The following is a 27,215-nucleotide window of genomic DNA, read 5'->3' on the forward strand; positions in this document are numbered from 1 at the left end:
CTTTATGGCACAATTAATGAAGGCTGACAGATAGGCCACTTCCTAAAGAACGTCAGATTAAAGGCAAGGGTTTGTAGCAAGAAAAATCTGAATTTATACAGTGAATCTGCTTTCATTTATAGGAGAGTTGCTGAAGACTGGAAGATGACTCTTCAAAAGGAGGAGTCCTTTTCAAAGGAGTGTGTTTTTAACACTGTGCACAACACTTTGTGTTGCTGGAGAACCACTGAGTACATTCTCTAATCTGCTGTTAGACAGTTTATGTTGTTATGTAGGTTTGTGAATGTTCTGCTTTGAGGAAGGTAGAGACAAGTGGAATAAAACAAAACCAAGCCTGTAACTACTTTAAAACAGCTCCAGAAACAGGTGCTTTCACTTCCATATAGCTCAAATGATGAGAATTGGTCCTCAAACAGGATCCTGACCATGGATCTCCAAAATGGATGTAGCAATGGGAAAAGCTTGTTCTATTGGACTTGTTTTCTTCCTTTGACTCATTATCAGGATACTTCCTGATCACAGTTTTAACATTGCTCTCCAAGGATAAATGATTAGCATGGCCTGTCAGTGACTCCAAGGTACCTTTTCAACTGCACAATAAGATTGATGTATATTTAGACTGATTCTAGAAATTAGCATAAAACTTAGTGTTGATCTTTACAATCATGGAAAATTTATTGACAAAATTCTAATAATATCATTTTTCTGGATATTAGCAGCCTGTTCCAAACAAAAAAAAATGGCCTAAAAGCACTGAGAGAAATGCTCATAGTGTTTTGGTTTTTTTTCTTGGCATAGGCAAGATGGTATTTTTCTAAACTGTTGTTCTGAGAAATACTTGAATTGCTTGGTATTCACATATTTTGAAAATGTAGTTTAGGTGATTAAAGCTGTGCAAATTTTCTGCCCTCTGGTAAACTGAGAGGTTTCCAGTGACACATGGAAAAGGCTCAGTCAACAAAACCCAGCTGTGCATTTTGTGCATAAAAAACACATATTAAAATTATAGTTGCACAGCAAAGTAGTTCAAAATCAGATGTCCTAATTTTGCCTAATATTTTGAATTAAGATACAAATTATGTTTATTTAGCATTTGCAATGACTTAAAACATATAATTATAGCCTCATGGTATAGCATCTTCTGGTTAATTTATAACTAAAACCGATCAAGTTTATGCTGGTCTTGAAGTGAGTGGCTGCTTTTATGAGAACACAATTGGTTTAGACAACATTAAATAAAAAGTCCCCAGTAAGTAAATTCCTCCCAGTGATTTTTTTTTTTAATATGTATGGGGAGCTTTAGACCGCCAAGTGTGATTATGATAACCACACCACAGAGAGCAAATTTAAGTGGGGAGTGGGGTGTTGTTTGAAATTCTTAGTATGTTGCTTCAGGAAGGCAAGCTATCAACATCTTTCATAGCAGTGATTAGTTTGTAAGGGTTTGGGTTTTTTAATAGCTTGAGAAACAGCCCTTTTGGTGCTCACTCAGTCCTCCACTATAATAAACTGTGTTAGTACCGCTGGGTTTAATTAATTTACACAGGCACAGATAGCGCTCTGCTTTCCTTCGAGAGGAAAATTACTGAAGGTGTTGGAGGAGCCACTGAGAGTATGTATATGTGGACAGCTTTAGGCTCTCCTGCTCCTGTCTGGCCAGACTCAAATTAATTTCAGTCCAGAAGCCATGGGGTCGTGGTGCCCCTGCTGACACACCCCCCACCCCCAACAGGCCATGGAGCCACATCCGTGTGACAGCAGACCTGGGCTGGCTCCTGTCCACTCATCGTGGAAGAGCAGATATTCTTCTGAGGCCATCCTCTGGATGTGCCCTGAGGTGTTTTGTGACAACACCAATGCCATCCCCAGGGCTGTTAAACCTTCCTTGCATTCCAGCTATCCCTGAACAATGTGCAGCTCATGCTTTGCAGATTTTCCTAGGGATGCTGTTTCAGTGCTTAAAGATGGGCCTGTCCTCCTGCATATTTCTAACTGCAAATTGGGGCACTTGATTTGGTTTGGAAATCAGATGCTTGATTTCCCCCCCCCCCCCCCCCCCCTTAAATTTTTTTTCTATTCTATGTAAATTAAAAGGCAAATTGTCTTAGGCTGAGCTGCTGGCATTTGAGGCAAAACATTCCCACCGAAGTATTCAGTTTTGTCTGCACTCTGTGTTTAATGTAGAACAGCTAAGTTTCACTTCATTTTGTAAATATTACTGGCCAGTTTTCTTGATGATCAGGTGCAGGAGTCTGTGTTAAAATTTGTAGTGTTTCTGAATACAATGGATCCTGCAGAGATACTGACTTTCTGACATGCTGCAATCTCTCTTTATTCCTCAACATCATCTCTGTGTTCTGTGGGTTATAAATTACCCGTCTCTTTCTTAGGATATAATTACCATGGCCCCCTTCTTTCTCATTTACTTGCATCCCTATTATTTAGCAAGCAACTGTTGCCTTTTCTTTCAGCTATGGTGTAACTGATAGGTAGCTAATTTAAATCACATTTTCTCAGTGGATGTTAACTTTGAAGTCTCTGTTTTGGATTTGCCCTGTTTTGGATTTGACACAGGGATTTTGTACCCAAAATTTTGTCGTTTTTCATCCCTGACCAGTTGGCTGAGTAAAATGCAGTGTCTCTCCATAAACATCTTCTGATGAATGAAGTGTTAGAAATTACTGGTTGGAGCAGTGTGCTTCACTTGCAGAATTTGGGTTTATCAAAGGACTTAGAGTAGATTAATAGTGATGCAAAAACAGGTATTAGATTAGTCAAGTGCACAAGTTGAATTTATGAGATCATTCTGCATTGCAATGCTACATTGTCAAAAGGAATGCACTACTAGGCTATGCAAACTTGATGATTTTTTTTTATATTATTAATTTATGTTTTAGTAGTGGTCATGGTGGATTTTTTTTCATTTTAGCACTCAGGGAACTTTTTTCCCAAGAGGTAGCATTATTCTAGTTTTCTCCAGAAGAATTGTGATATTGTTTATGTATGTTTTTAAATTCCAGATTTTGTTCTTCTCTTATTATTACCATTAAGTACTGTTAAGAGTCACACGCTTGTTTTAATATCTGTCACATCTGTAAAAATAATGACCATGCTAACCAACAGGTTACTGAAATGTGATTTGAAGAGGGTGGGGTTCTAGGTCAATCTTTCAAGCATTTTGACTTGACAGATCCATTGAAGTATAGAGAATTATTTTTATTTATAACTTTGGTCTTCACTGTTTCTTTTCTTGTATTAGGGCTTGTTTGTAAAGTATATTGACTCATGTGGATGGGATCGTTTTTTAAACATCGAACCTAATATTTTCCTGTGATATATTGCTTTCCTGTTAATATTTCCTTCTAAATATACTGTTGAGCCATCCCAAAAATAATTTAAAATTTTATGTCATAGTTTCAAGATGAATAAGTTTTTCTGTATGAACAAATATGAACAGCATGTTTGTATACTTGTGTGTTTCAGTCTTTGAATGGGGAGTTAATTCAAAATAAAATGCAAGTACTTACCCATTAGTGAAATACTTGAACTAATTACAAGCAAATAAGTACAGGTTGCAGTTGTCAGTCTATTTCTGTTGGATTTTCAGTGCTGTTTTCAAGCTCTTTCATCCCCCCTCCTCCAAAATGTAAAAAAAAGTTGTCCGTAGAAGTTGATTGGAAATGCAAACTCCTGTGTATTTTTCTTTCAGAGTACAGATATGAGCCCAGCTGGCAGCACAGCCTCCCTCCCTGTCAGCCCCCTTCCTGAGGAGCCATTGTTTTTCAAGGTACAGTTAATTCATTTCATCATAAATATTGTCTATTAATCTTGGCTTATCAGGTTATCTGCTGTATTGTGAAGTGCTTATTGTTGCTTCTTCCTTTTCTTCAAATTACTGTGATGTCAGCAGATGTTCTGTGTATATACCATGCAATTTTCAAGAAATACGTAGAATACAATGTTGGTTTTGAATAGTTTCCCAGCAGACTACAGTTGTGAACTGTTATTTGTAAGAGTGTGTTTTTATCCATCATCCCATTTGGATATGTGCATTCGTGAACTAGTGTGTGTCACCAACAGATTTATCTTTATTTTGTATTTCCAGTATATCTCTGAACAAAACACTGATTAGTTTCTCCAAGGATACAGGAGACATTAAAGATCTGTCAAAGAACAGTTTTGGCATTAAGTCCAGTGTAAGCCACAGGCCTGGCATTTTAGTTAATAATAAATGTTGGGACAATGTCCACAACTTCATGAGGTTTAACCTGTGAGGAGTGAGTTGCCATATGTCACATTTTCAGCTGACACCATGATATCCATCCCTGGGACACAGAATAGCCTTAGGCAGATCCTCTTGGAAGAGGTCTCCTGAGGCCACCCAGGTACTCAGGGCAGTGCTGGCATCATCTAGCAAAGAGGTCACCTTGCCAGTTGTTCCCTTATATAAGGAAGAGGAACTTGAGTTTTCAGCACCATTCACTCAATTGGGTGTCATAATATGGACTAAGTTGCACTCACAGGAGTATCCCTTTTAAAATTTGCTGTGCATGCAATCAGTTGACTGGGTTGAGTTTTAGTCACTTTGTGATGATGTTAAGTAAAAGCAGAGAAACTGGAATTAATGAAGTTTGATGATGTCCAGTTCACGTGTGTCCTGCATGTTCTTCCAGCACAGAAAAGAAGTGTTGTTCTGACCTGGCCAAGCCCAGAAAAGAAACTCCTTTTTTTCCCCCTCATATTTTCAGTGTCTGTGCAACAGTTGTATAACCAGCCAGCTGATTCTTGCTATTAGAAGGGTTGAGTATTGTGCTTGCTTAGTTGTTTCATCAGTGGAGGTACAGATGGGGTATCAGTGGTCAGCTATTCACTGATTCTTATTCCTCTTTTGGGATTTTATGCTTTTAAGACCCCATCACTCAGTCAGATTTGGCTGAAATGGAGCAATGTTCTCCCCAGATACCAGGATACAGATCTTTATTTCTTTGGAACACCACTTTGCATGCACATTTAAGTGTGCTCAACAATCTAAGTCAGATTCAGTAGTCGAGTCTCCCCATGCCTGGAAAACTACTAAGATATTACACTTAGAAAGAAATGGGCTGCTCAGCTAAAGGTGTAAGAGGTAAGAAAAATCTTCTTAACTTTCATTAATTAATTAACTTCTTAATTTTCATGCTGAGGTAATCAAACATTGCTCTGTTTGCATCACGGCACTGACAAGTACACTGTAGTGCCTTTATTTTTTAAGGAAATGGTGTTCCTATACCCCAGAATGGGTTGTAAATTACTTATTTGAAGTGGAATAGTTGCTCTAATAAAACAATAAAGATGTTTTTCATATTAAAAGTCTAGTAGAAATGGTAAAAGAAACTGAAAAATAGGGCAGAGAGCATTACTTAATCTTTCATTTTCAGTCAATTTTCAAACCAGGAAACATTTTCCTTTGCAATTCAAGTAAAATGAATGGAGGTCAGACCAGGAAAAAGTTAAGTGAATTTCACAGCATTTAGTAGAAATAAAAATAATATAAAATGTAAAAGTTTGTTATTTCTCCTTGGCTCACTCCAAGAGAGAGCACTGTTGTTTGAATTGTAATGTCAATGACTGGTTTTACAAGCCATAACCCTCTCTGAATACTGTCAGTCAATAATATTGGCTTTTGATGATGGGATGGTGCATTTCCCTTGGCAACATGATAATAACCTTTCCCACACCCTTGCTGCAGAGGAGGAGATTGAAAAGGCAATTCCATTCTGTGGTTCGGAAAGCACGGGTGTAAGGAAGCAGGGCCCTATCAACTGCCTATCTTTGGGACAGTTGAAGATCTCTGAGCTAATGAGCTTTTATATTAGACTGTGAAATGAAACCAAGCCTGGGTTCTCAATCATACCTGGTTTGATACCAAGAAAGAGAACTGTCCTTCCTTGGTTTTTAGCCATTTACCTTCAAAAGAAACTCTGCATTTCTGTATAAGGAAAGAATACAAATCCTGTCACCATTCTCATATATCCAACTTCACCAAAGCGGATGCCTGTCATTTTTAGTCCCACAGGATATGTGCTGGAAAAATACGAAGACCCTAAGCTAGTACAAAACCATTTTAAGGTTTTGAATTTAATCTAATGAAAGTTAGAAACCGATTTCCCTGGAAGTACTTGTAGGTTGCATCTCTGCTAACACCAATCTCAGCTATTGTTCTCCCAATATGTTGCACATGCTGTGACTTGTATCAGAAAGATCCAAATCATATAGGACCCTGCTCAGGAGTGTTTGGAGCAAGATATTTTCCAGTGCAGCAAGAAATAGTCCACCTAAGTCCATCAAATACCATTACTTTAACTGAGGCATTGTGCTTTACTTCCATCAAGACAGTACCTTTAAAAGTGATCACTGATACCCAGCAAAAGGAGTAGAAAACAGTTGGGTAAGAAATAAATATAGCCAACTCCAGAACTGTTGAATCCTAAAAGCAACCAGGAGAAAATTAGCAGATAAACATTTAGTTAATGCCATTCAGCAACCATTCTTCCATAAGTGTTGTCAATAGTAGATTCGGTTTTCCTTGAGGAAAGGGGCAACTTTGCACAGCAGCCAGTACAGCCAATTTTCTGTGCGGCTTTGGGTTCCTTCTCCCTGTGGAGTTAGCAACACACAGATGTTCAGAGCAGTCTTCCTTAGCTGTGCTCTTCAAAATCTTAGAAAAAATCCTGTTCAGCCCTGTACGCAGACACTCTGATAAAATGTTTCTACAACCATTTTTGATAAAGCCATCATAGGCATTTCTTTTTAATGAGGGTTATTTTCAGCTTTCAATCCTCTGCTGTTTTCCATGTGTTTAGAAAAGGAAGATCTTTTCCTGTATTGTAGAAAAAGTTTATTTCTCCTCTCAGAAATGAACATCATCTTTGTTGGTGGTTTTGCTCTTAAACTTTGAAGTAGGTAGGATCTTCTTTTGAAGAGAAGTTTTTTCTTCTGTCCCTTTATAATATTTCTTGAAGAATTAGGTCTTTGACTTGTGGGAAAAAGTTATATCACAATTGAAATATTCCAAAACTAAGAATTTGTAATATAATGGAGTAGAATAGTATTTGTCATGCAACCTTAAATGTTATTCTCTGTTATAATAGCAAAACTGTAGTGGCTCAAATGTGAGTGACTTTTAATTATGAGTACTTACATCTGCTCTCATTAGCTGGAATTAAAAATAATCCTGCCTTTCATTTAGAAGATAAGTGAAGGAGTGGGTATTTCTAAAAGGTCAACTTAGCAAGCAATGTCTCATCCATTTTTTAGAACCTGTTCTTTTCTCCTACTCATTATCCTGTGCTTTATTATAATAGTATTTTATTATTTTTAAATTATTCTAAAATATAGTGACAGTCTTTTAAGAAGAGATCTATGGAGCCATTTGGTACTTGAAATATCTAATATTAGCTAATTATACATTATTTGTTGTAATGAGCATCAGTCTCACTGGTTATTAGTCACAGCCAAGTTGTAAATAATAACCATAATAGTAATTTATTGTAGAGATGTTTAATTGTGTCTCAATTCTGATTAATCTCAACCATGCTTTACTAATTGGCATTAAATGAAAGAAAAAAAATTCCTCCATTATTTCCTTTCTCCTTTGAGGGAGCTGAGAATTTCCTTCAGTATTTATTATCCTACTGTGTTCTGATTTCTGTAATTAATACCCTTGATGCAAATTCCTTCAGTAAGAAAACAGAAGTGCCAGGTCAAGTAGCAAAAGCTGACAGTCCTCAGTAGCGTTACCACTGCTGTAGGTCTAGTAAAGTGTAATCTGTACTAAATTATGTCTATACTTAGAGGTTTACTATTCATCCTGCATCTTTACAGGCTCTGGAAATGCAAATCAGCACAGTTCATGAATGGGCATGAGCTCTGGCAGCTCCTGACATTTGTGCCTAGAATTAGCAAGAGATAAATTATCCATTTGGTGTGTAATCACAGTTTAATTTTACTGCAGATATTTGGAATAATCAATATGAAAGGTGCAGTAATGACTGCCGTTTAGCCCAGGGAATTCATCTTTCAGAGTGGGGCTTTGTATTTCTAGGTGTAGAAAGAGATCCTTTCTTAACTTACTCAGCAGTGATGACAGCAAGCTGGGCCTGGAGTTCCAAAAGCTTCCTATGCAGTTGACACAGCCAGCTTATTTACCCACTCTAGCTTAAATGCACTATTTTGAATATTTTAAGTATTTGCTGACACTTCCTTAAATGAAGATTTTAATGTGTTGCTTTGTGTTCAAAGCGGGCTCTGAAATAATCACACAAACCTTGTGACCCCATGGCAGATGGAGCAGGCTAGGGTTCAGTGATGATCTCCAGTAGCTCTTGTCCCTCTTTCCACCCTCCAGCTGCATTTCATCTACTGCTGAGAAGCATCTGAAGCCTCTGTGCTTTTGGTTTTTTGTTTGTTTTGGAGATGTTTTTGATATTTCTAGTAAAGTGAGTAGGGTTGTAGAAGTATGACTCACACAACTCCACCTTTACTCTTCTGCTGCCTCAGTTTCAGTCCTGTTTTAGACCAGTCTATCACCATTCTTCAGTGGTTTAATCGATTCCTCCCACTCTTAATTGTTCTCTCCCATGTCAGTATTTGCTTTCTTTATGACTCCTGTGCTGGTGTAGCACAGACTTCTAAAAGTCACATCATCACACCAGCTTTCTGCCTTTGGTGCAAGCCTTCCATTTTGTCATTTCTCAAAAGGATTTATGCACCTGATTTGTTTCACAGTCTTTATCATCATAAGATATGAGATCTTGAACAGCACTGAATTTGTTCTGAAGGGAGGAGTGTGAAGTAGGTATTATAGGCCCTGTTACAGGAAGCTTCTGTGCATTTATTCACTGTCTTTTTCTTTTTCTCAGAACCTCTGTGCACATTTTTCCTAAGAAAAAGAGCTCTGCCAGTGAGTCTGTCTGAATAGAACCCCACATCACCTGTTTAATGAATAAATAAACATTTTTTTACTGTGGGCAGTGTAGGTACATTGGTAGTTTCCCAGTATCACTGATATATTTACTAAATACTAACATTTACAAATGACTAAAAGGATCAGCAATGAGACTGGGAACTACACATGTATTGTTTGATTTCTTTCTGCCTCTATTCCTTGATCATAGTTCCCTTTCTTTCAAAATTTTATGTACATGTATTTTTTAGTGTATTTTCCTTTATTTTATTGAAGCTTTCATGACAGGTTCACCGCTAGTTCAGAATTTCAAAATTAAAATTCCTGTCTTAGGCAAAACTGATGCTTTAAATGCTATAAATCCAGTGATTTACTCAATGAGCCACATATAGGAAAATTATTATTGTATGTCTTATTAAAATCTTCAAAAGCAACCAGAAACACAAATGATGCTTCAACAAAGGCATGCAGAAGGATCATAATTACTTTTTTTTTTTCAGTTAATAGGGTTTCCAGCAAAACTTAGCATTTTATATAATCAGCACTGCAAGGGTAAATATTGGGTTCATTCAGGTTCCTTCCCTCAGGCAGACACAGGCTCACACAATGAATTCTGATGCATACCTACAAAGTAAGCTTTTCCTGCTGAGTACTCTATATCCAAGATTTAAAAGTCATAAAACTTGTAACATTATAGGTTGCTGACAAGATTTTATCACTAAGACTATGAAAAAAGATTGTCTTGAAACTCCATGGGAGGATTCTGATACACCCAGGAAGAGCACTTAAAGTGCTAATCTAATCATCTTGATACAGGCAGTAAATCCTCTTAATTTCCCTTGTCATTGGGACTGATAGGCATAAGGAAATCTGGGGGTGTGTTGAGGAGTCCATTGAGTGCAGGCAGCTCAGGGTGGAGCTGCAGGTTCAGCTCTGGGGGGCAGGACAGGAGCCTGAGCCCGAGGCAGAACAAAGGTCCCAGGTGCCCATGATCCTGCCAGGGCACAGGACACTCAGGAGCTGATGATTCCAGACTTGCCTGCACTCACTTAGACTGTAAGGGTGTAAAAGCCCAGGATTTTTGGATTTTTTTGTTTGGGGCTGCTCCTCAGAGGCACCAGTTGAGCTGTGATTTGTTATTTCGTTACTGCACCATGATTAAATGATATTAAGGATCATTGGAAGTCTGAGACTGCTCTGGGAAACCTGGTGTGACTGTGTGAGTGTGGAGGGTGTAGCTGCAAAAGGTCACAAGTCCCAGCTCAGGGGCTGCCAGAGGGGCTCCTCTATGGTTGGACAGGGAAATTTCCTTATCAGGAATTTGTGAAATATGACACTTTTTTTTTGTTTGTTGGGGTTTTTTTGTGGGTTGTTGTTTTTGTTTGGTTTTGGGTTTTTTTGTTGTTGTTTTGGTTTTTTGTTGTTTTTCTAGTAAGCAGGCTCATTATAAAGAGTTTGGAATAAAATTTCATCTAAGTCAATGGCATGGTGCCCACTGACTATAGTGACATGTGCCATCAGGCCATGGATGGCATGGATTATTTCAGAGGCACCAATTACTTTAAAAGTGAAAATGTTCATCTGCGTTGACCGTTTTAACCCCATCAATTATTTTAAAGGTGAATCTATTTTGACCATTCCAATCCAAGAGTATTTTCTGCAGTTGTTGGAAATAAGGTAAAATTCAAGTGCTTTCATCAATTATGTTCAATATGGTGAAAATGTAGAACTGTTTGCAATGCAGGAGTTTATTTAATAATAATTATTCATTTCCAGCATGTGTTACAGCAATGAATGTTTTCTTCCCAGGATAAATTAAACAAACTGGGAACTTGAAAATGGGTTTTGTACATCTCAGATGTATATTCTCACTCTAGCAGTTCCTCTCCATTTCTGGCCAAGGACTGCTGCTTTTTCATCCAGAAAGCCTCTGAAAATCATAGGTGTGGAAACTTGACGTGTTTTTGACAAGAAGTTTTGACTTAGTGAAATTAATGATTTTAAATGGAAAACATCTGATCTTTGACTCTTCTATTAGAACATGTATAAACAACTTTCCCAGTACTGAGTAATGTTAATGACCCAGCCACATGTTTTCAAACATAATCCATTACAGTAAGAAATTGAGGGTTGGCATTTTGAAATCCTTATCGAGGTTAAATGTCTCAAAAGTATGACACAAAAAATAACTGACTGACTTTGAAAATGTTTACTGAGAGTTTAAAGAGGCAGATATTTTTGTGAGCAATTTAGACAGCCATTAACTGAAATTAAAGGCAAGATCTAATTGCTGACACATAGACACCTTGTGCCACTTGTGAAAGCTCTATCCTGCCTTTCCTCTGGCTAGCTTCCTTGCAGAGACAATTATTGACAGGCGATGAAAGCTACTGTGCTGTAGTTTGATTTTTGTTGTCTCTCTGTTTTCCATTTAAGATTGTGACTTGGTCATGCTCTGTCTATTGGTAACTCCTTTGTGAGCCACTTGTTTATAATGAGCTGTTTAGTTTTACTGAGGAATGTGACTTGTCTGGGAGGCTTTGATGGCCTGATGCAATGGTGACTTGAATTGTTAGGTAGGGTTTTTCTGAAGTGCTGTTACTGTTTCCAACCAACTGCGTTGTTGTATAACATTAAAGCTAATTTTGTGGGAAAAAAAAAAAATTCCCCCTCTATTTAAAGATTATAACATCATTATGGTAGTACTAGGGTAAATTTCTTGGTTTTGAAAGGTTTAGTATACTCTGATTTTAAGCCATAGTATGTGCATTCAATTCATTCTCTGCCCTTCTCCTTTCTCATGGTATGGTTCAATACTTTGATTATTGGTAATGAAATATATTTGTGTGCTTAAAGTAACTTTATAATGTCTTACTGTTTTTTTAAGAACCATGAAGTTTCTTCCACTTTTTTGACACGTTAAAAAAAAAAAAAAACAGGACAGGTAAAAGGATATCTTTGTTGATTGAAATTTTCTCAAATGTGGCTGTATGAGCTGACTCTTAACATTAGTCCAGAAAAGTTATGTCTCTTCATGTGTATAGAATAAGAAATCTATTATTCAGAGTTCTTCATTTAGCAGAGATTTTAATAAGAGTCCTGAAAGGCACTGGGGATAGAGACAATGGAAAGTGTCAGTTGTAATTCTTTTTAAAATGTTGGAAACTCAGTCTTAAGGCTGTGGGCTTGTTGCATTGTTGTCATGGGGAGCACATATAAGAAAATGCCTACTGTGAGTATCTCACAGATAACTTTGACAATTCAAGAAAAACTTCAAAGTTTTAGATGATTTAAATTTATAAAATATTTCTTAAAAAAATGGATGAGGACATGATTTGCTTAAAAATTTTTGGTAAAATAAAAGTGGACTAAAGGAAAAAGAGCATGACCTTTGTGGTTGAAGGAGTTGATAATGGGAGGGACGAAAGCCCAAAAACAGACTTAATCACTTCATTTTGTCCTAGTGAATAATGAACTAAATATTCAGCAGGTTTTTTTTTTTAATTTGGTATTTTCAAGCAGGGCTGAATGCTATAGATGAGAAGGAATACCAAATTTTTAATTTGGATAATATTTGCTAAGCATTTCAAACCTGTACAGCTATGTGGTACACTGATAGCTTTGTGATAATTATATCATTAGAGTTAGCATCTGTCATTAGAGTTCTGAAAGATTAAATTAAGATTAAGGAGGGTGCAGTGGAAAAAAGTTTTCTTTAGGTCCATATCTGATTACCTTTTGTTGTAATCATTACATTTGTGGATGTTGTCAGGAACCAAGAAAGGAATGAACAAACACGACTGATTGTTGTTTATTTTGGGTTTTTCTGCACAGTTTCATATTTAAGTGAAAGGGAGAAGCACATCATCCTCTCCATGACTGTACAGGGTAATATTTATTTCTGGTTCTTCAAACAAGATGCTAGTTTTTTCAATAAGTTGGTAAAAAGAGGTAAAGTTTTGGATGTGTGGGGGAGAGTGTTTATCTACAGCCGAACCAAGGGAAAATTTCGGAATGAAGATGAAATAGTTTTTACAAACAACAATAAACAAAGATGTTTCCTGAAGTTTTCTGTTTACTGTTCATTAAAATACTTAAAGCCTTACCATTTTCGTAGGCTAGTATGTCTGCATCAAATTTAAAATGCTTAGGAAACAGAGACTAACTGGAAATCTGCAGGGGATAATAATGTATCATAGAAAAACAGCTGCAATGGAAACCAAGGAAAAAGAGAAATAAGAAAACTGGTGACAGTGAAGTTTAAAATAAATTAGTTAGTTTGGCATGTCCATGCTACAGAATGTAGGAGATTCACAAACACAAATTAAATGTTTTTTACTACTATGAAAGAAAAAGTTTAAAGATATTAAATATTGCTTTCATTCTGGTGCTGCAGATGTGAAGTAGGATGAAGTTGGGATTCTCTGTGAGAGGGCAACTTGGACTATAAAGTTGACTTCCTAATATTTCTCAGGGATGGTTTGGATTCCTCTAGGTCAGTTTTCTTTGATCAAATCTTCAGTCTCTTTGGATAGAAATGTTCCTGCAGTTGCAACCTTAATAGGCTGGGGCTGGCATCATTGTGCAGGCAGTTCTGGGTTTGCTGCTTTGTCCATAGTGACCTCTGATCACTGAGCAGCACTGGGAGGAGGGATTTTGTCCAACCTGAACACTTAAGTGAGAGTTGTCATATCAATGCAAAGTTAAACTTGGACAAGAAACAGTTTTCCTGTACCATGGAAATTCCAAATATTTCAGGACACTCTTGAGCCTGGTATGAAAGAAGCAGATCATAATCTGTGTCATTTGGTCACCCCAGCTCTAAGCAGCAAAGTCTTTAGCTGTGATAGTATTTTTCAGAATTAGAAATGGACAGAATGGTACTTATGGCTTCTTGTATCTCATTATTTTGCTTTATGCTTTGCTGTATTCCTGAGGATCACCTTTCAATTGGGCATGTTTATTGCCATGTTTATAAACATTTTGAATGAATAATATATATATATATATATATGGGCTTTTAAGTTATGAATTCTTTAAGCCTTTTGCTTCAGTCTCCTCTTCTGAATGTCTTTATCCTCTTTCCTTCCACGACCACAGAATGGTTGATTCCAGTACTCTTCATTTCCATAATTATCCTTAGTGATGTGTGAGGATGAATGCAAATTTGTTAGCAGAATGATAATTCCTTATCATAACAAGGAAAAAAACCACAGAAATATCCATCCATAAATTAAGTCAGCATTATATTGGGTTTAATCTATTTTATAAAGCGTTGTGCACCTCTTAGACAGAAAGAGGTCCTTAGAGTAAATGAAATTAATTGGGGAAAAATTAACAAATGTTATGAAGCTGTCATTTTTTTATGTATCAGTACCACAGTCATATAAATGCTACTCACATGTTAACTAGATGTCTTCAGCATGCAAATTTGGTAGGACTGATCATCATAAATATTAATTAACTCTGAGGTGCAGAGGCTTTGGCAAACACTAATTCCTGTAACACTCCTATAGGGTGGAGAGGTGTTATCTTCCTTTCACAGAAAGAGGCTTGAGCTCTTTGTATTGGTGATCTTGCCTGCTGCCCTGGTCTCGGGCTGGGGAAGTGATCCTGCTTTTCCTGGCTTCAATTTCCAGTTGTTAGTAATTCCTCCAGTTGTTAGTAATTCCTAGTGTCTTAGTCAAAGAGCTAATATTCCTACTCAGAAGAAGAATTCTGGAACTTGTTTGCTGCCACACTGGGAAGTGAAGCCCACTCTGCAAACAGATTTCCCCATTCACAGTCTGGTGTAGGGAAAGATAACTTCTCTTTAAATAAAGTGGCATCTGAGGAATATTTATTATGTTTTAAGATAACTTTCATTTCATTACAGCATTAAACAGAGAAGTCATGGGTATTGTGTGATGCTTCAGTTCTCTCTTGTATAATGAACTTTTTTTTGCTTATAGGAATGGAATGATAACATGAAAAATAGTTTGTATATACAAACACACAAATACACACTATGTTATTTGTTGGGAAATGTAGATTGTTAAATACTCCTTTATATAGTTCTTTATTTTCTATCTCAAGAGTCCTTCTCATCTCATAAGGAAATGGATTTTTTTTTTTTTTTCTGTTTTATGGGTTTTTTTCCCATTGGGTGTCTGTACGCCAAGGGCTTTAAGTGTGGAAACATCAAGAGCAGAGTGAGAAAATTTAGTGGCTCTTCTGACACAAGGAGATAAGTTGTAAGTGTCCATCATTATTCAGTCCCTCTTCTCAGGTATTCATACATTTCTTTTGTGGCTTATGGAAATAATAATTACTTGTACATAAGAAAGTCCTGCACACCTTTATGAATCATTCAAAGCAACAGTGCAAGCGGGCTTTGTGGATGCAGTTACTTTGAAAGAGTATTCCCAGAAGGGTCCAAAAAGGCAAAACTGAATCTAAGCAAGTGCTTCCCTCACCAGGGAAGAGTTTTAATTTAAATTGGCTTATGATAGTGATTTAAAGGACATCAAATGTTCTTCTGTGATGCATCTACATTTGACTGCCCAATTGCAGCAGCTTCATCCCTTCAGGCTCTATTGGCAGTTGAAAAAAAATAAATGTGAGGACATGAACTGGAGTGCAGCTGATGATATTGTCAGGTGCCTTTGTGCCTCTTGACTGTGGATGGTTTGTCACGAGAAAGGTAAGAAGGGTGACTGCTAGCAAAGGTGGCATTTAATGGCAGTGTGAGCCTAATGGCAGAGAAAGAAGTAGTCAAGAAACAATCACTTGATTTAAAGAAAAGGTCAGAAGTAAATGAAGCACCTGCTCTGTGTATCTGGTGATTCTGGAGGCTCTTGTGTGCCAGAGGTCTGGACCTTATTTGTTTCACCCAGCAGGAATGGAAGGGAGTCTGAGCCCTGCAGTTCCAGGCTTTCTGAGATGTCCAGTTAAAAATGGGTGAATGACTGGACAGATGGATGGATAATATCAGATGGACCATGCTACTTGTCTCCCTGTTAATGAATGATTGACTCTTCCTCAGATTCATTCCAAAGCATCCTATGTGCACATAGAGGACTGACCTATAGTTCACTCCAGTGACTGAAGCATTAATTGAAACTAGCATTCTAATCAACGTGACTAATATTCTCCTTTGTCCCTGCATTAGTCTAAAGGCAGAATAACATGGAAGAGATACTTGTAACCTGACTTTTCTACATTTCAATACCTAAGTGCTGCCAGGGAAATTCATCAAAGGGTTCATCTGAACAGATTTCCCTGCTGGAAAAGATTTCCCCTACATAAACTGTGCTGTGCTACTCTTTGTAATTTTCGGCCCTACCAGGCTTATCAGTTTTGGGGTTTTGTGCTTTTCTTTTCCAGCTGAGATGTAGTTTTCATAAAATGAAATTAGGCTTAAGAATGGCTGAAGGAACTTGGATTAAGGAAGTTCTGTTCCTTTGAATGAATTAAGTAACACCTTCATTTCTTGGTATGTGGCTGTCAAGAGGATGGAAGAAACCCACTGACTGTCACCCTGTGGTTCATGCAACATTATGCTGTGGAGCAAAACAGAGTATTTAGCAGCAAAACCAAAATGTTTACCACAAAGATGTTTACAGAACTGGCCAGTTGTTAAGTTCAATCAACAGAAGCCATCTTTGTTTGCCCTGCAAGAGTTCACTTTGTGGAAAGGTAGAATGTAAGAGAATAGTGCAAAAAGTAATCTCACACCTGAGGAGTTGCAGCTGTACTAATCACCAAAGATTAAGAACAAGCCTGCCCTTAATAAGCCACAGCTGTGTCCAATAAGAAGAAGAGTGCTGCAAAAGAGTAAGTTAGCTAGTTGAAGAGAGTTGGAGTCTGTTAGTTGTGCTGTGAAGAAGGAGTCAGTGCTGTGAGGAGATGCCCATGAGAAATCACTGAGAAGGTATGAGACTTTTGCAATACAATGACAACACAGTTATCAAGCAGCTCTTTCCATCTGGTTGCCTGATAATCTCTTTTTTGTTGTTGTTGTGGTTTGTTTCCTTTCTTAAATAACAGCATGTTCATAACTTTGTTTTCTTGAGTCAGTTTTGTCTCTGTGATATCACCTCTTACAAAACAATGCTACTGCACAAAATATCACATAGCTAACACCAGAAAAATCTCTCCTCTATAAATGGTTTACCTGAGAGAGAGGGTTCAAATACGGTCTGTGATGTGACAGTTAATGTTAATCCTGTTTTTAAATAAAAATCCTTCTGTGTTACATGATGAGAAACCCTGCTAATATGAATAGAGGATTCTTCTTGTGCCATTGCAAAAAGATTTGGAAAAGATGAGCATTGTGGGAAATATTACTGTGTCAAACGAGCTTCTTGTAGATTGACTCTTTCACAGTCCTTTAGGCAATTGAATTTTTACAAGTAAGGATTTGGAGGCTTGTTGGGATTTTTACAGTGAGCTGATTGTATTTCCTACTGTGATTAGGAAATTCAGCAGCACAGCTTTGTCCCCAGTGGTGTTATTAGGAGCCTCTTGTGAATTAGGTTGATTGCCCCTTGTTACTCTGTTGATCAAAAAAGAACTCTCTCAATGCTCTTGGCAAAAGGTGATAACCTTTTCTGATGTTAAATCCATTTGGCATCAAAATTAGTGTTTACAAGTATCATGGTGATATTAACAAATGTAATTCAAAGAAACACAGAAATTGGTGACACTTAACTTAAGCTACAACTTCAACTGTAAATTTATTTAAAAGCACTGTAAGAGTCTAATTAGTAAAATGACTACAAAATAGTTTTTAAGAGATCTGAACTCCTAGTCCCTTACCTAAGAGTATGACAATGTTGGAGCCTTAGCAGAATGATTTACTTGTACAGGTCATGTTGTTTGTATGACAGGTGTCATCTCACTGAGTCTGACTAACACTGGATTTTTGGTATTTGAACAAGGATCCAGAGTTTTGTAAAAGGCCCATGCAGTTTTCCCACAGAGGGGGAATATTGCTGCTTTCTCTGTTTAATTTTAGAGTTGAGTGAAAAATGCTGTGAACACATAAATATGAGAGGCTCATGGATCAATTATAATTTCAACGCAGAAGATTTGGTAATACAGAATAGAATTTGATAACCCAAAATGACCTTGTTTTAACAAAAGAAAGTTGTTCAAAGAAGGGATGGAAAATACATCTGTGTAGCAGATGACCTACAGAATGAATTGTATGCTTGTTAATCTTTATTAAATGTGTGAAATTCTTAAGGGTGTTCAAAAAAGCACTGCAACAACGTATGTACCATGCAGATAGGCTGCCACACTGTTGTGCAGACACGAAGTTTTGGGTGGCTTTCTCAAGGTCATAAACTCCCCAGAAGGTGTGAACCTGCCTGGTTCTCTTCTATAACAAGTTTATATTTTTTTTCAATTAAAAAAAAAATCTTGAGGTTTTTCTAATTTAAAATAAAAACAGTGATCAGGGAAGAGTACAGCATGGATCTGTGACTTTAATAAAAAGCTTAGCAGTGACAAATCCAGATCTCATGATCTTCCACTTTGTTACCTGGTGCTTCTCTGGCTTAATCTCCTTTCAAACTTCGTATAGTGATAGGCTTCCAGAAGCAGTCACACGTTGCAGCCTTGCTTCTCTTTAGCCATCACATTTGTATGAGAGATCTCTGTTTTGGTTTTACTGTGCTTGCTTGCATACAGATGGGAAATGAGCTGAGGTTGAGGAAAGGGCAGTGAGACCTGGTCTCTTGGCACAGAACCTGCTGATTCTGCTTAATTATTAATTGCACTATAAGATCAAAGTTACTTGCTCTAAGTTCTATAATTAGTTTAATAAAAACAAAACCAAAAACCAGCCAAGGCCAAAAACCATGACAACTTTTTTCCTTATGTGACAAGCTAGAGCAAAATTATCTGAGTGGAACAGCTTTCAGTAAACCTGTGGGTGACCGTGATCTGGTCTGATCAAGATCATATAAGCATACAGCTTCAACTAGAATATGCTGCCACTGGAAGGATAACCTATGGAAAATCAAAGGTGCCTGGAATGAAGGTGTAGTTTCTTGGATGGTGGTGGTTTGGTACATAGAGAAGCTCCACAAGACTTAGCCAAGACATGTTACAGGCAATAGGAGTGAAAGAGAATTCCATTTTTCATGACTGTGTGCTGGTTTTGGCTGGGATAGAGTTAATTTTCTTCCCGGTGGCTGTATTTTGGATTTGTACAGAACAAAGGGTTGATAACATAGGTATGTTTTTGTTATTGCTGAGCAGGACTTAGACACAGCTAAGGCTTTTCTGGTTTTTGTACTGGCAGGGAATTTAGGGGTGCATGGGAGGGTGGGAGGAGACAGAGCCAGGCCAGGTGACCCAAACTGACCGAAGGGATATTCCAGACTGTGTGACATCATGCTCAGTGTGTAGAGTGGGGGGAAAGGAGAACAGGGAGAAAATTTGGAGTGATGCTGTTTGTCTTCCTAAATAAGTGTTACCTGTGATGGGGCCCTGCTGTCCTGGAGGTGGCTGAACACCTGCATTGGAAGCACTAAATGAATTCCTTGTTTTTCTTTGCCTGTGTGTATGGCTTGTGCTTTCTTTGTTAAACTGGTGGTTTTTTCAACCCACGAGTTTTATAGCTTTTACCCTTGTGATCCTCTCTTTGGTCCTGCTGGTGAAGGACTGAGTGTGTTTGCTGGCTGGGTTAAACCCAGCAACAAAGACGTTGCTCTTGTCACAGAGAAAATTCAATTTAATAATAGAATGTAGAAGGTAGTGGAGTGTTATGGGAGATGCTGAAGGCAGGCCTGCAGAACAAGATAATTCCCATGGCAAAGGGGCAGCTGAGGAGTGACTGCAGTTCTCTTCAGTTATCCCTAGAAAACTCAAAAGTTTGCTCTACAAGTTTCTTGAAAATGTTTTTGAATATGTTTTTGTTTTAATCCTAGCAGACCTTCTGAGCTGTGTGAGTTTAAGACCATTTAGATTTCATGGAGTTTTAAGAAAGTTTCATATAAAGTGTATTTAATAAAAGGTTTACTAGCAGGCTCCCTGGGGAATTGATTTCACCCTGATACCTACCCACCCACAGATACAGGTGTACATTTCTTACAGACATACTTATTGTAAACATGCTGTCAATTTCTAGGTTGCTTTTTCTTTTTTAATTACAGCTGCTGTTGTTCAGAGCTGCATCTGTGTAGCTCTCAACAGCAGCCTACTCATCCTCTTTCTCCTTTGTTTCATGATAAAAAAGGCATTAAAAGAAAATGGGAGGAAAAAGTAAATCAAATGCCAATCAAAGGCTTTTATCAAGAGCCCCAGGAGAAGAGAGGGTTGAATCTACCTGTGATTATCCAAAAAGGATGCGGGATTTTCTTTCTCTTTCTGGGTGTACAAAAGGCAGAAGTTGAAGGGATGAGAATTTCCATTTGTGAATTATAAAAATGTGTTTAAATTGCAACTAGTGCAAGCTTTCTGCTATATTAGTAGTTTATTTATAGAGAAAGAGGGCTTTGGGTTTAAGGTACAAAATTGAAAATCAGAGGATATGGATCTTCTGGCCCAGAAACAGCATATCTTCCTGGGGGAAATAATGTAGGTGATTTAAATTCTATCTGCAGAACTGCCAGAGTGCATTTATTCTTTTTAGTGGTATAGTCAGACTAATTTTTATTAAACCTTTTAAGTGCTCAGAAGGCAGCCATGGTATATGTGCAAAATACTTGTTCTTGGAAGTGTTGTAGATGCCAAAGTGTGTAGGAATAGAACAGTGAACATGATCCTGGAGGGTGCATTCTGAAAACCTGGGAGAGATGATGGGTAGTAGGAATATTAATTCACCTAAAGAGTCCACACTGACTGTTTGACTTGTATGAATGCTATGATTTAATTACTGCTTTTTGGCACATCTGAGGATGTTTCCTTGAGCTGGTAGGATTAGATCTGGTATCCATGAAAGGAGTGGGCAATATCTTGCCTATTATAACTATCTCTAATACTATGTCTTTATTATTTTTTTTTTATTATGAACATAACAGAGCTTCAGAAAGGTTGACACCTTACATTACAGGAAACATGTTAAATCCCCTTGCTCTAGTGTTTTTCAATCTCATGCACACAATGAGATTAAAAACCATCATATTTGACAGTTTCAATGAAAATCAGGTTCCCCTCTAAGTCACATTGTCCCCAATAAATAAGTTTGGATCAAGAGAGCTGTCATAAAAATCATAAGATTTGAATATATTTTGCAAGTGGCTGCTGGTCTTAAAAGTTTGTTTATTAAGTTCTTAGTAATCATCTATTTCATTATGTTCATAGTGTCATAAAGTTTAGGATAAGAATCTTTATCATTGAATTCTAGGCAATATTTCATTACTGATTATTCTCTCTTTTAAAGTCTTTTCCCCCTTCCCTCATATCACAAGTGGACCCAAACACTTCTTTCATGTTTAACAGATAATGTAATTGAAATTCAGATAATAATGAAAATTCCATTAAAGAAATAATATAAAGAAATAATAATAAAACTGGCTTTATCCCTCCATTTCCTGCCACACAGATGGATTAGAGACTAGGAGCAGGTAGTGGAGTCAAAATGCAATGTAATTATAACTATGACATTACTGTTGCATTTTTCCAGTTAGTTAATTTAAAAGAGACAACTACTCAAAGCCATAAGATTTGGTCCTATTTGCTAGAAAACAAGCTCAGAAATTATTTTTCACTCATAAGGGAAAGTAAGATATAATTTCTGAATGAAAAACAAGAATACAATTTCAGTAGACACTGCTTACGAAGACAGATTCATGTTCAAATTCTGCTACAGCACTAATTTCTTATTCCTAAATATATCCATCAAATTTTTGTAGCTATTAGAGTATGATAGCAATGTTTCAATTAGCTGAAGTTAAATTTTAGCAAAGCAATTAACAGAACGGAGATAAAAGAAAACATTAAACACCGTAATGGAAAGATTACAGGTGTCATGTGATCATACACCTCATAAAGCATGAACATTTTTTGAGAACAGCAGAGACATGAGTAGTAGGAAATCTACAGGCCAAGAGTAGTAGAAGATAGCTAAATTGGGGATAGCCACCAAATGGCTGATGGGCCATACCCTGCCTTCAGCAAGAGAAGTCAAGGACTTGATGCCTCCTCTGCCTTGTTGACCAATCTGTATGAAAATGGCATGGCTTAGCAGTTTCATGATGCCAGCTTGCCCTGATGGTAGCAAGGTTAGTTTTTTTACACAAAGGTTATACTGGAAAGTTGATGGCTTTCTGCTACTGAATTCCCATCTGTCCAGACTCTGTTTAAAGGGGTTGGAAGAGGCTGGTCAGAGCTGAGAGCTCCTGCCAAAGACTAGATTTGGAGAAGGGAGCAAGTATGAGACTGCTGGATGGATTGGAGGACAGCATCCCTCACAGTGGTGGAGGCACTTGTACTCTGGTCGTTTCTGTGGAAAAGGCCATGTCTGTGTAAGAGGCTCATTCCAGATGGGATCTGTGCTAGCATGAGAATTTACTCATGAGCAGAGGGTTGAGAAAGGTTTCTGTGACGTCACTGAGCTGCAGGTACTCCCATTGGTGGGTCTTGCAGTTGCCACTACTTTCTCCATTATTTGGAGTATGCCACCTACTTGGTATTTTGGGAAATGATAGGTTTTCCAAAATCTGCCTGAACAAAAGCTGCCAACCTTGTTTGCAGCAATGAAGGTTAAAGGACAAAGGTCATTTGAAGTGGGGGTTTCAGCTTTTCCTGGATAAATCAACTGCATGCTTAAACTGTCTTCTCTGTTCTATGTGGTGATAGAAAGGGAAGAAGAATTCTGTCTTTCCATTATATTCACATCAGCCATCTTCTATAAATCTTTCCAACAGGGTGTGATGCCAAATTGTAGGTACACACAGTTTGTGGTGATTGGGGTGGGGCTGTGTCCAGCCTCATCCCCAGGGCTGCAGCTGTGAGCAGCAGGTGAGCAGCATTGACAGCAATGAGCCATGGAGTGCCCGGGGCACTGACCCATCACCAAAGGGAGCAGAGGGCACACGGGTGCAATGCATGGACATGAGGGGTATAAAAGGCTGGGCTGAAGGACAAGAGGGACAGATACTTGCAGCCTTCTGAAGTGACATGGTGACCGAGTAAGTCCCCTTACTCTGTACGGGCAGATGCCTGAAGCCTTCTGATGAGGTAGGTATGGTGTTACTCTGTATGGGTGAATGCTTAAAGCCTTCTGAAATTGTATGGGCATGCTCTGTGTATAGTGGCTGTTTCAACTGTCCCACCAAATAATCTCTGCTCAGCTTTTTATCCAGTTCCACTCAAATTGCTTGGAATATTTTTTCTATACTAAGAAGGTAAAGATCTTACTTAAACTATCTTATGTATTTAGAAAGCTTAATTAATTCAGTGGCCCTTTCCAGGAGCTTTTACAGTAAGCTTCTGCAGAAACGTTTTTCTCTTGCTCTTCTGAAAGCATTGTACTTGATTTGTGAAATTTCACCTGTGCAAAAAAGAATGCATCACCAGAGTCTAAGAAAAAACCAGTTCTGCCTGATCAAATGAAAATCACAATTTTTTTTTTTTGTCTAATGTGAGAATGTACTTTTCCATCATTGGAGTTTCTTTGGGGGAGGAAGGGGCAGAGAGACAGGAGATTAATTGGATATTTAGAGTCAAGTGTGCAGTTCAGTGCTAAAATAAATCAGGACAGTATAGCTGTGGCTGAAGTTTCAAGGTTGTCAGAAGTAAGCAAAATAGTTGTTTTTCTCATTCTCGGGTTCTTCCTCCTCCCTCATCCATCCCTAACTGTCTGTAAAGCAAAAAAGCCTAAACATAAATGGTGTAATTTCAACAAAGACATTCTTTCTTAAATGTAGCCCTTTCAGATGTAGTTATGATGTTACTCAAAACTGTCTGGTTTTAGCTGAATTTTGCACGAGTGATGTGAGGTCTTTAGGTTTTATGTGTAGCATTACACCTGAAAAGGAATAGTATTTTGTGCTCAAATATCCCGTAGTTTATTCAAGGCAAGTCTCTTCAGAGTTGCTTTTACCTAAAATTAAAGATTCCTTAGGAGCCACTGGTAAATATCATCTGTACAAAAAAGAAATACTGCTCTTTGGAGCAGTTTGTGCTGGGTATGCCACAAAACTTTAGTTCAGAAGTTTTATGTTTGGACATTAAAAATAGAGCACCCATCTATGGTGTTTAGGGTTAAACTGATAATAGTTTATATTTTACGTAGCTTATGACTTTGTCTTTGAGGGCTGGTCTAGAAACACATTCTCAAAGGCTTCCAAAGTATTGCTGGTAGTTACTGCAAAATCCATTACTGATTCATTTGAATATACTGAAGTGCCTAATATCAGTTAAAAGTATTCATTGAGTGATCTTTGATGATGATTAAAATAGGGAAAACCTTACTCTGGTCATGGTAGGTATTTATATAAGTGAAGTCTTTTGTATAAAAAGTAGCTGTATCATTTACACAGCATGTGGAGAAATAAAGTTGTCCAAAAATAGAATTTTCAAATTGTTCACTGTAAAATGCACCCATACACACATACAAAGTGCTATACAAGGCACCTACTTATTTTATTACTTTAAATATATTTCTAAAGAAGTAAGGTCATAAAACTCTCCCTTCTGTTTGGAAAACTTCTTCAAGTCCATATTCACTGTAGTATACATATTTTTCCTGTTGTTTAAAGCACAGTCTCTAAATGCTCTCAACTTTTTATTTAATAAATTTATCAGCTGAATTTTAAGATGCTGCAGGACATGTTCATATAACTTTGATGCCTCTGTCAATATATTGAATTTTACAGTAGTTTTCCAAAAGTATATTTCAGTTTTCATAAAAATTTTTTTCTAATACCTCTGATGTCTTGCTTAAAACATGATTTCTGCATGGTCTTTCAAGGCACTTGACTGTATGACGCTCATTGAATTAATAAATGTTTTGAAAATCGTAACTACCTACAACAACTTCCTTCAAAGAAGGGATAATATCATGTGTATTTCTTTGCATGTGTGCTTGGGTTCATTAATGCACATCTCTGCTATTTTCAGTACTGGAGAAATAAAATTCAAGAGTCATTAAGTGTTCTTTTCAAAAAGGAAGCAGCCATACTGAACAGGAATGTTTTCTTAAGCGATGGTCCCAACTGTTGGGACTCAGTACATAAAAGTAGAATTCAACAGCACTCAAACAATTCAACTGAAAATCTTTTGCATATTCATAATATTACCATGTTCTGTTTTCAGGTGGTGTTGTGATAGCAATTCTTTGCTTAAAAAAACCCTGAGGATTTATCTAGCATTCCTTTATTATGTGGCCATGTCAAATTCAGAATGAAATGTAATAATCTGCTGCCTTTACTGCCAATGTCTTTACGTGGGAGTGCTATTGTACAAACAGCTGAAAAATACCAGAGCAGAAGTGGTGTCATGCCCTCAGAGATATAGGGAAATGGTTCCAGCAAACTTGATGTTGGGGATGAATAGCCATCACATGGCAACGAGGCAGTTTGGATATTGTGCATCTGCCAAGTGAGTGCTCAGTAATGAATGTCTGCTGAAAGAAAGCACAGGCCTGTGATCCCACGAGGAATGTTTGATGAGTCTCAAGACCATCTGATCTGTACTTGAGATATAAATCTCTTTAACCTTTCTGATAGGGATGCAGCTGCAACCTGATATTTCAAAAAAGATGCATGTTGCTTTTTTGTTTGGTGAAAAGTTACACAATTAATGGATCGCTGGGTTATCCAGTTATCAAATAACATTGTAGTTCACACCTTAAGATATAGTTGTCAAATTATTATTAATTTTGAAAGATTTTCAAAGTCAAAAATTATATTCAGAAAGTGCTTGGAATAAGAGTCTAAATGAGCACAATTTCTTTTCATTAGTTACCAGATGAGACTCTGATAACTTTGACTAAGTATATATTCTGATTTTTACTGAGCCTCTCCAAACAGAGATGAACTCCCTAGTATTTGTTCACGTACAGCACACTGGCATCCCCCTGGTTTGATCCTGTGTTTATTACAGCTTTATTAGCTAAGGTTGCATAGCATTAGCACTTTTGGGAAGTTGTAATTGCATATTGAAATTATATATTTTAATCTAATTTTAATTTAAAATGTTTTATTGAGCAGCTGAATTAGAAAGTGGTTTTTATGTGTACTTAAGTTGTAGCTCAAGTAATGAAAGACCCAAGTTTTATGCCTGAACATAAACTTGTAAATTTTAGAAATTATTTGCCATATTTTATGTCTGGCTGTGGCAGGATGTAACCCAGAGCATTCCTCACTTTGAAATAGTGCTGTACTTCATCTGACTGCAGCATTCTCTTTACTGGCTCTCCTGTCCCTGCAACAAGGTTTTGCTGAGCTTTCTTGTCATGGTTCTCAGCTCTGATAGATGCAATTTGAGTTCAGCAGCCTAAGTGGGACCTCTTCTAGCCCATAAATGCTATGAGATGAGTCCCACCATCCTCCCCAGCAGCCTCGATGAAACCCCACAAACCACACAAGGAACGTGTTGCCTTTTGTTGCAGGTGGGAGTGTTTTGTTCTTTGTATATAAATTTACCAGTTTTACAGAGTTCTCTTGTCCTTGTACATCTATCCTTCAGCAAATTACTGGTGTAAGTTACTTATTGGTCCATTTAGAAAACCTCTGTAATGTACAAATTTTTAGGGTTTTTTTTTTTTTTTTTAGTACTATGCTTTAAAAATGTCAAAACTGTCGGTGGACAGTAAGACAGTGACTATCCTGGTTTTCAGCAGTGGAAAACTGAAAAATGGAATAAAATGAGGTATAGTTTCTTTCTTGGTTCTTGAGCTCTGGATCTCAGTACTATTGTCTGATTAGTTAGGTGGCTCTGCAGTCATTCTGTGTTTAAAAATAAGCCAGATACCTTTTTATAATAATTTTCCCTGCTTTAAAGGAGAAGTGGGGGAGTAATCAATATGTTAACTCATTTTCTATCACAAAAATTTTCATAGTGACATAAAGCACAGAGAATGTTTCTGTCAGTGCAAAAACAATACCATCTGGTATTTAATTTTGATTATTATATGAATCTTAGGGTAAATTTGTATGATTTTCTGTCAATTCTGTGCAGTCATATACACATTCCTCCACTAAATCACCTTCATTATGATTGCCATTCTGTTGATACTGGAATAGGTACTATATAAAACCATAAAACATTTATGGAATCTTAACTAGTGAAGCCTGCATGAGCTGGTGATCCATCCTTTCTGTCTGAGGAGAAT

At 37.4% G+C, this 27,215-nt stretch overlaps 1 protein-coding gene across 4 annotated transcripts in view; it reads left to right on the plus strand.

Annotated features, from left to right (window-relative positions):
- The window catches only part of CCSER1 (coiled-coil serine rich protein 1), a 615,756-nt gene that overhangs the window by 292,681 nt on the left and 295,860 nt on the right, over positions 1-27,215 (plus strand). For all 4 annotated transcript variants that reach the window (XM_071431637.1, XM_071431638.1, XM_071431640.1 and 1 more), the window contains exon 7: positions 3,710-3,787. In XM_071431637.1, the coding sequence (XP_071287738.1) occupies positions 3,710-3,787 (78 nt within the window). The remainder of the gene's footprint in view (positions 1-3,709; positions 3,788-27,215) is intronic.

The sequence above is a fragment of the Agelaius tricolor genome, unplaced genomic scaffold (assembly GCF_023055355.1).
Source record: "Agelaius tricolor isolate 1412-34295 unplaced genomic scaffold, bAgeTri1.0.p SCAF_8, whole genome shotgun sequence".
NCBI classification, from domain to species: domain Eukaryota; kingdom Metazoa; phylum Chordata; class Aves; order Passeriformes; family Icteridae; genus Agelaius; species Agelaius tricolor.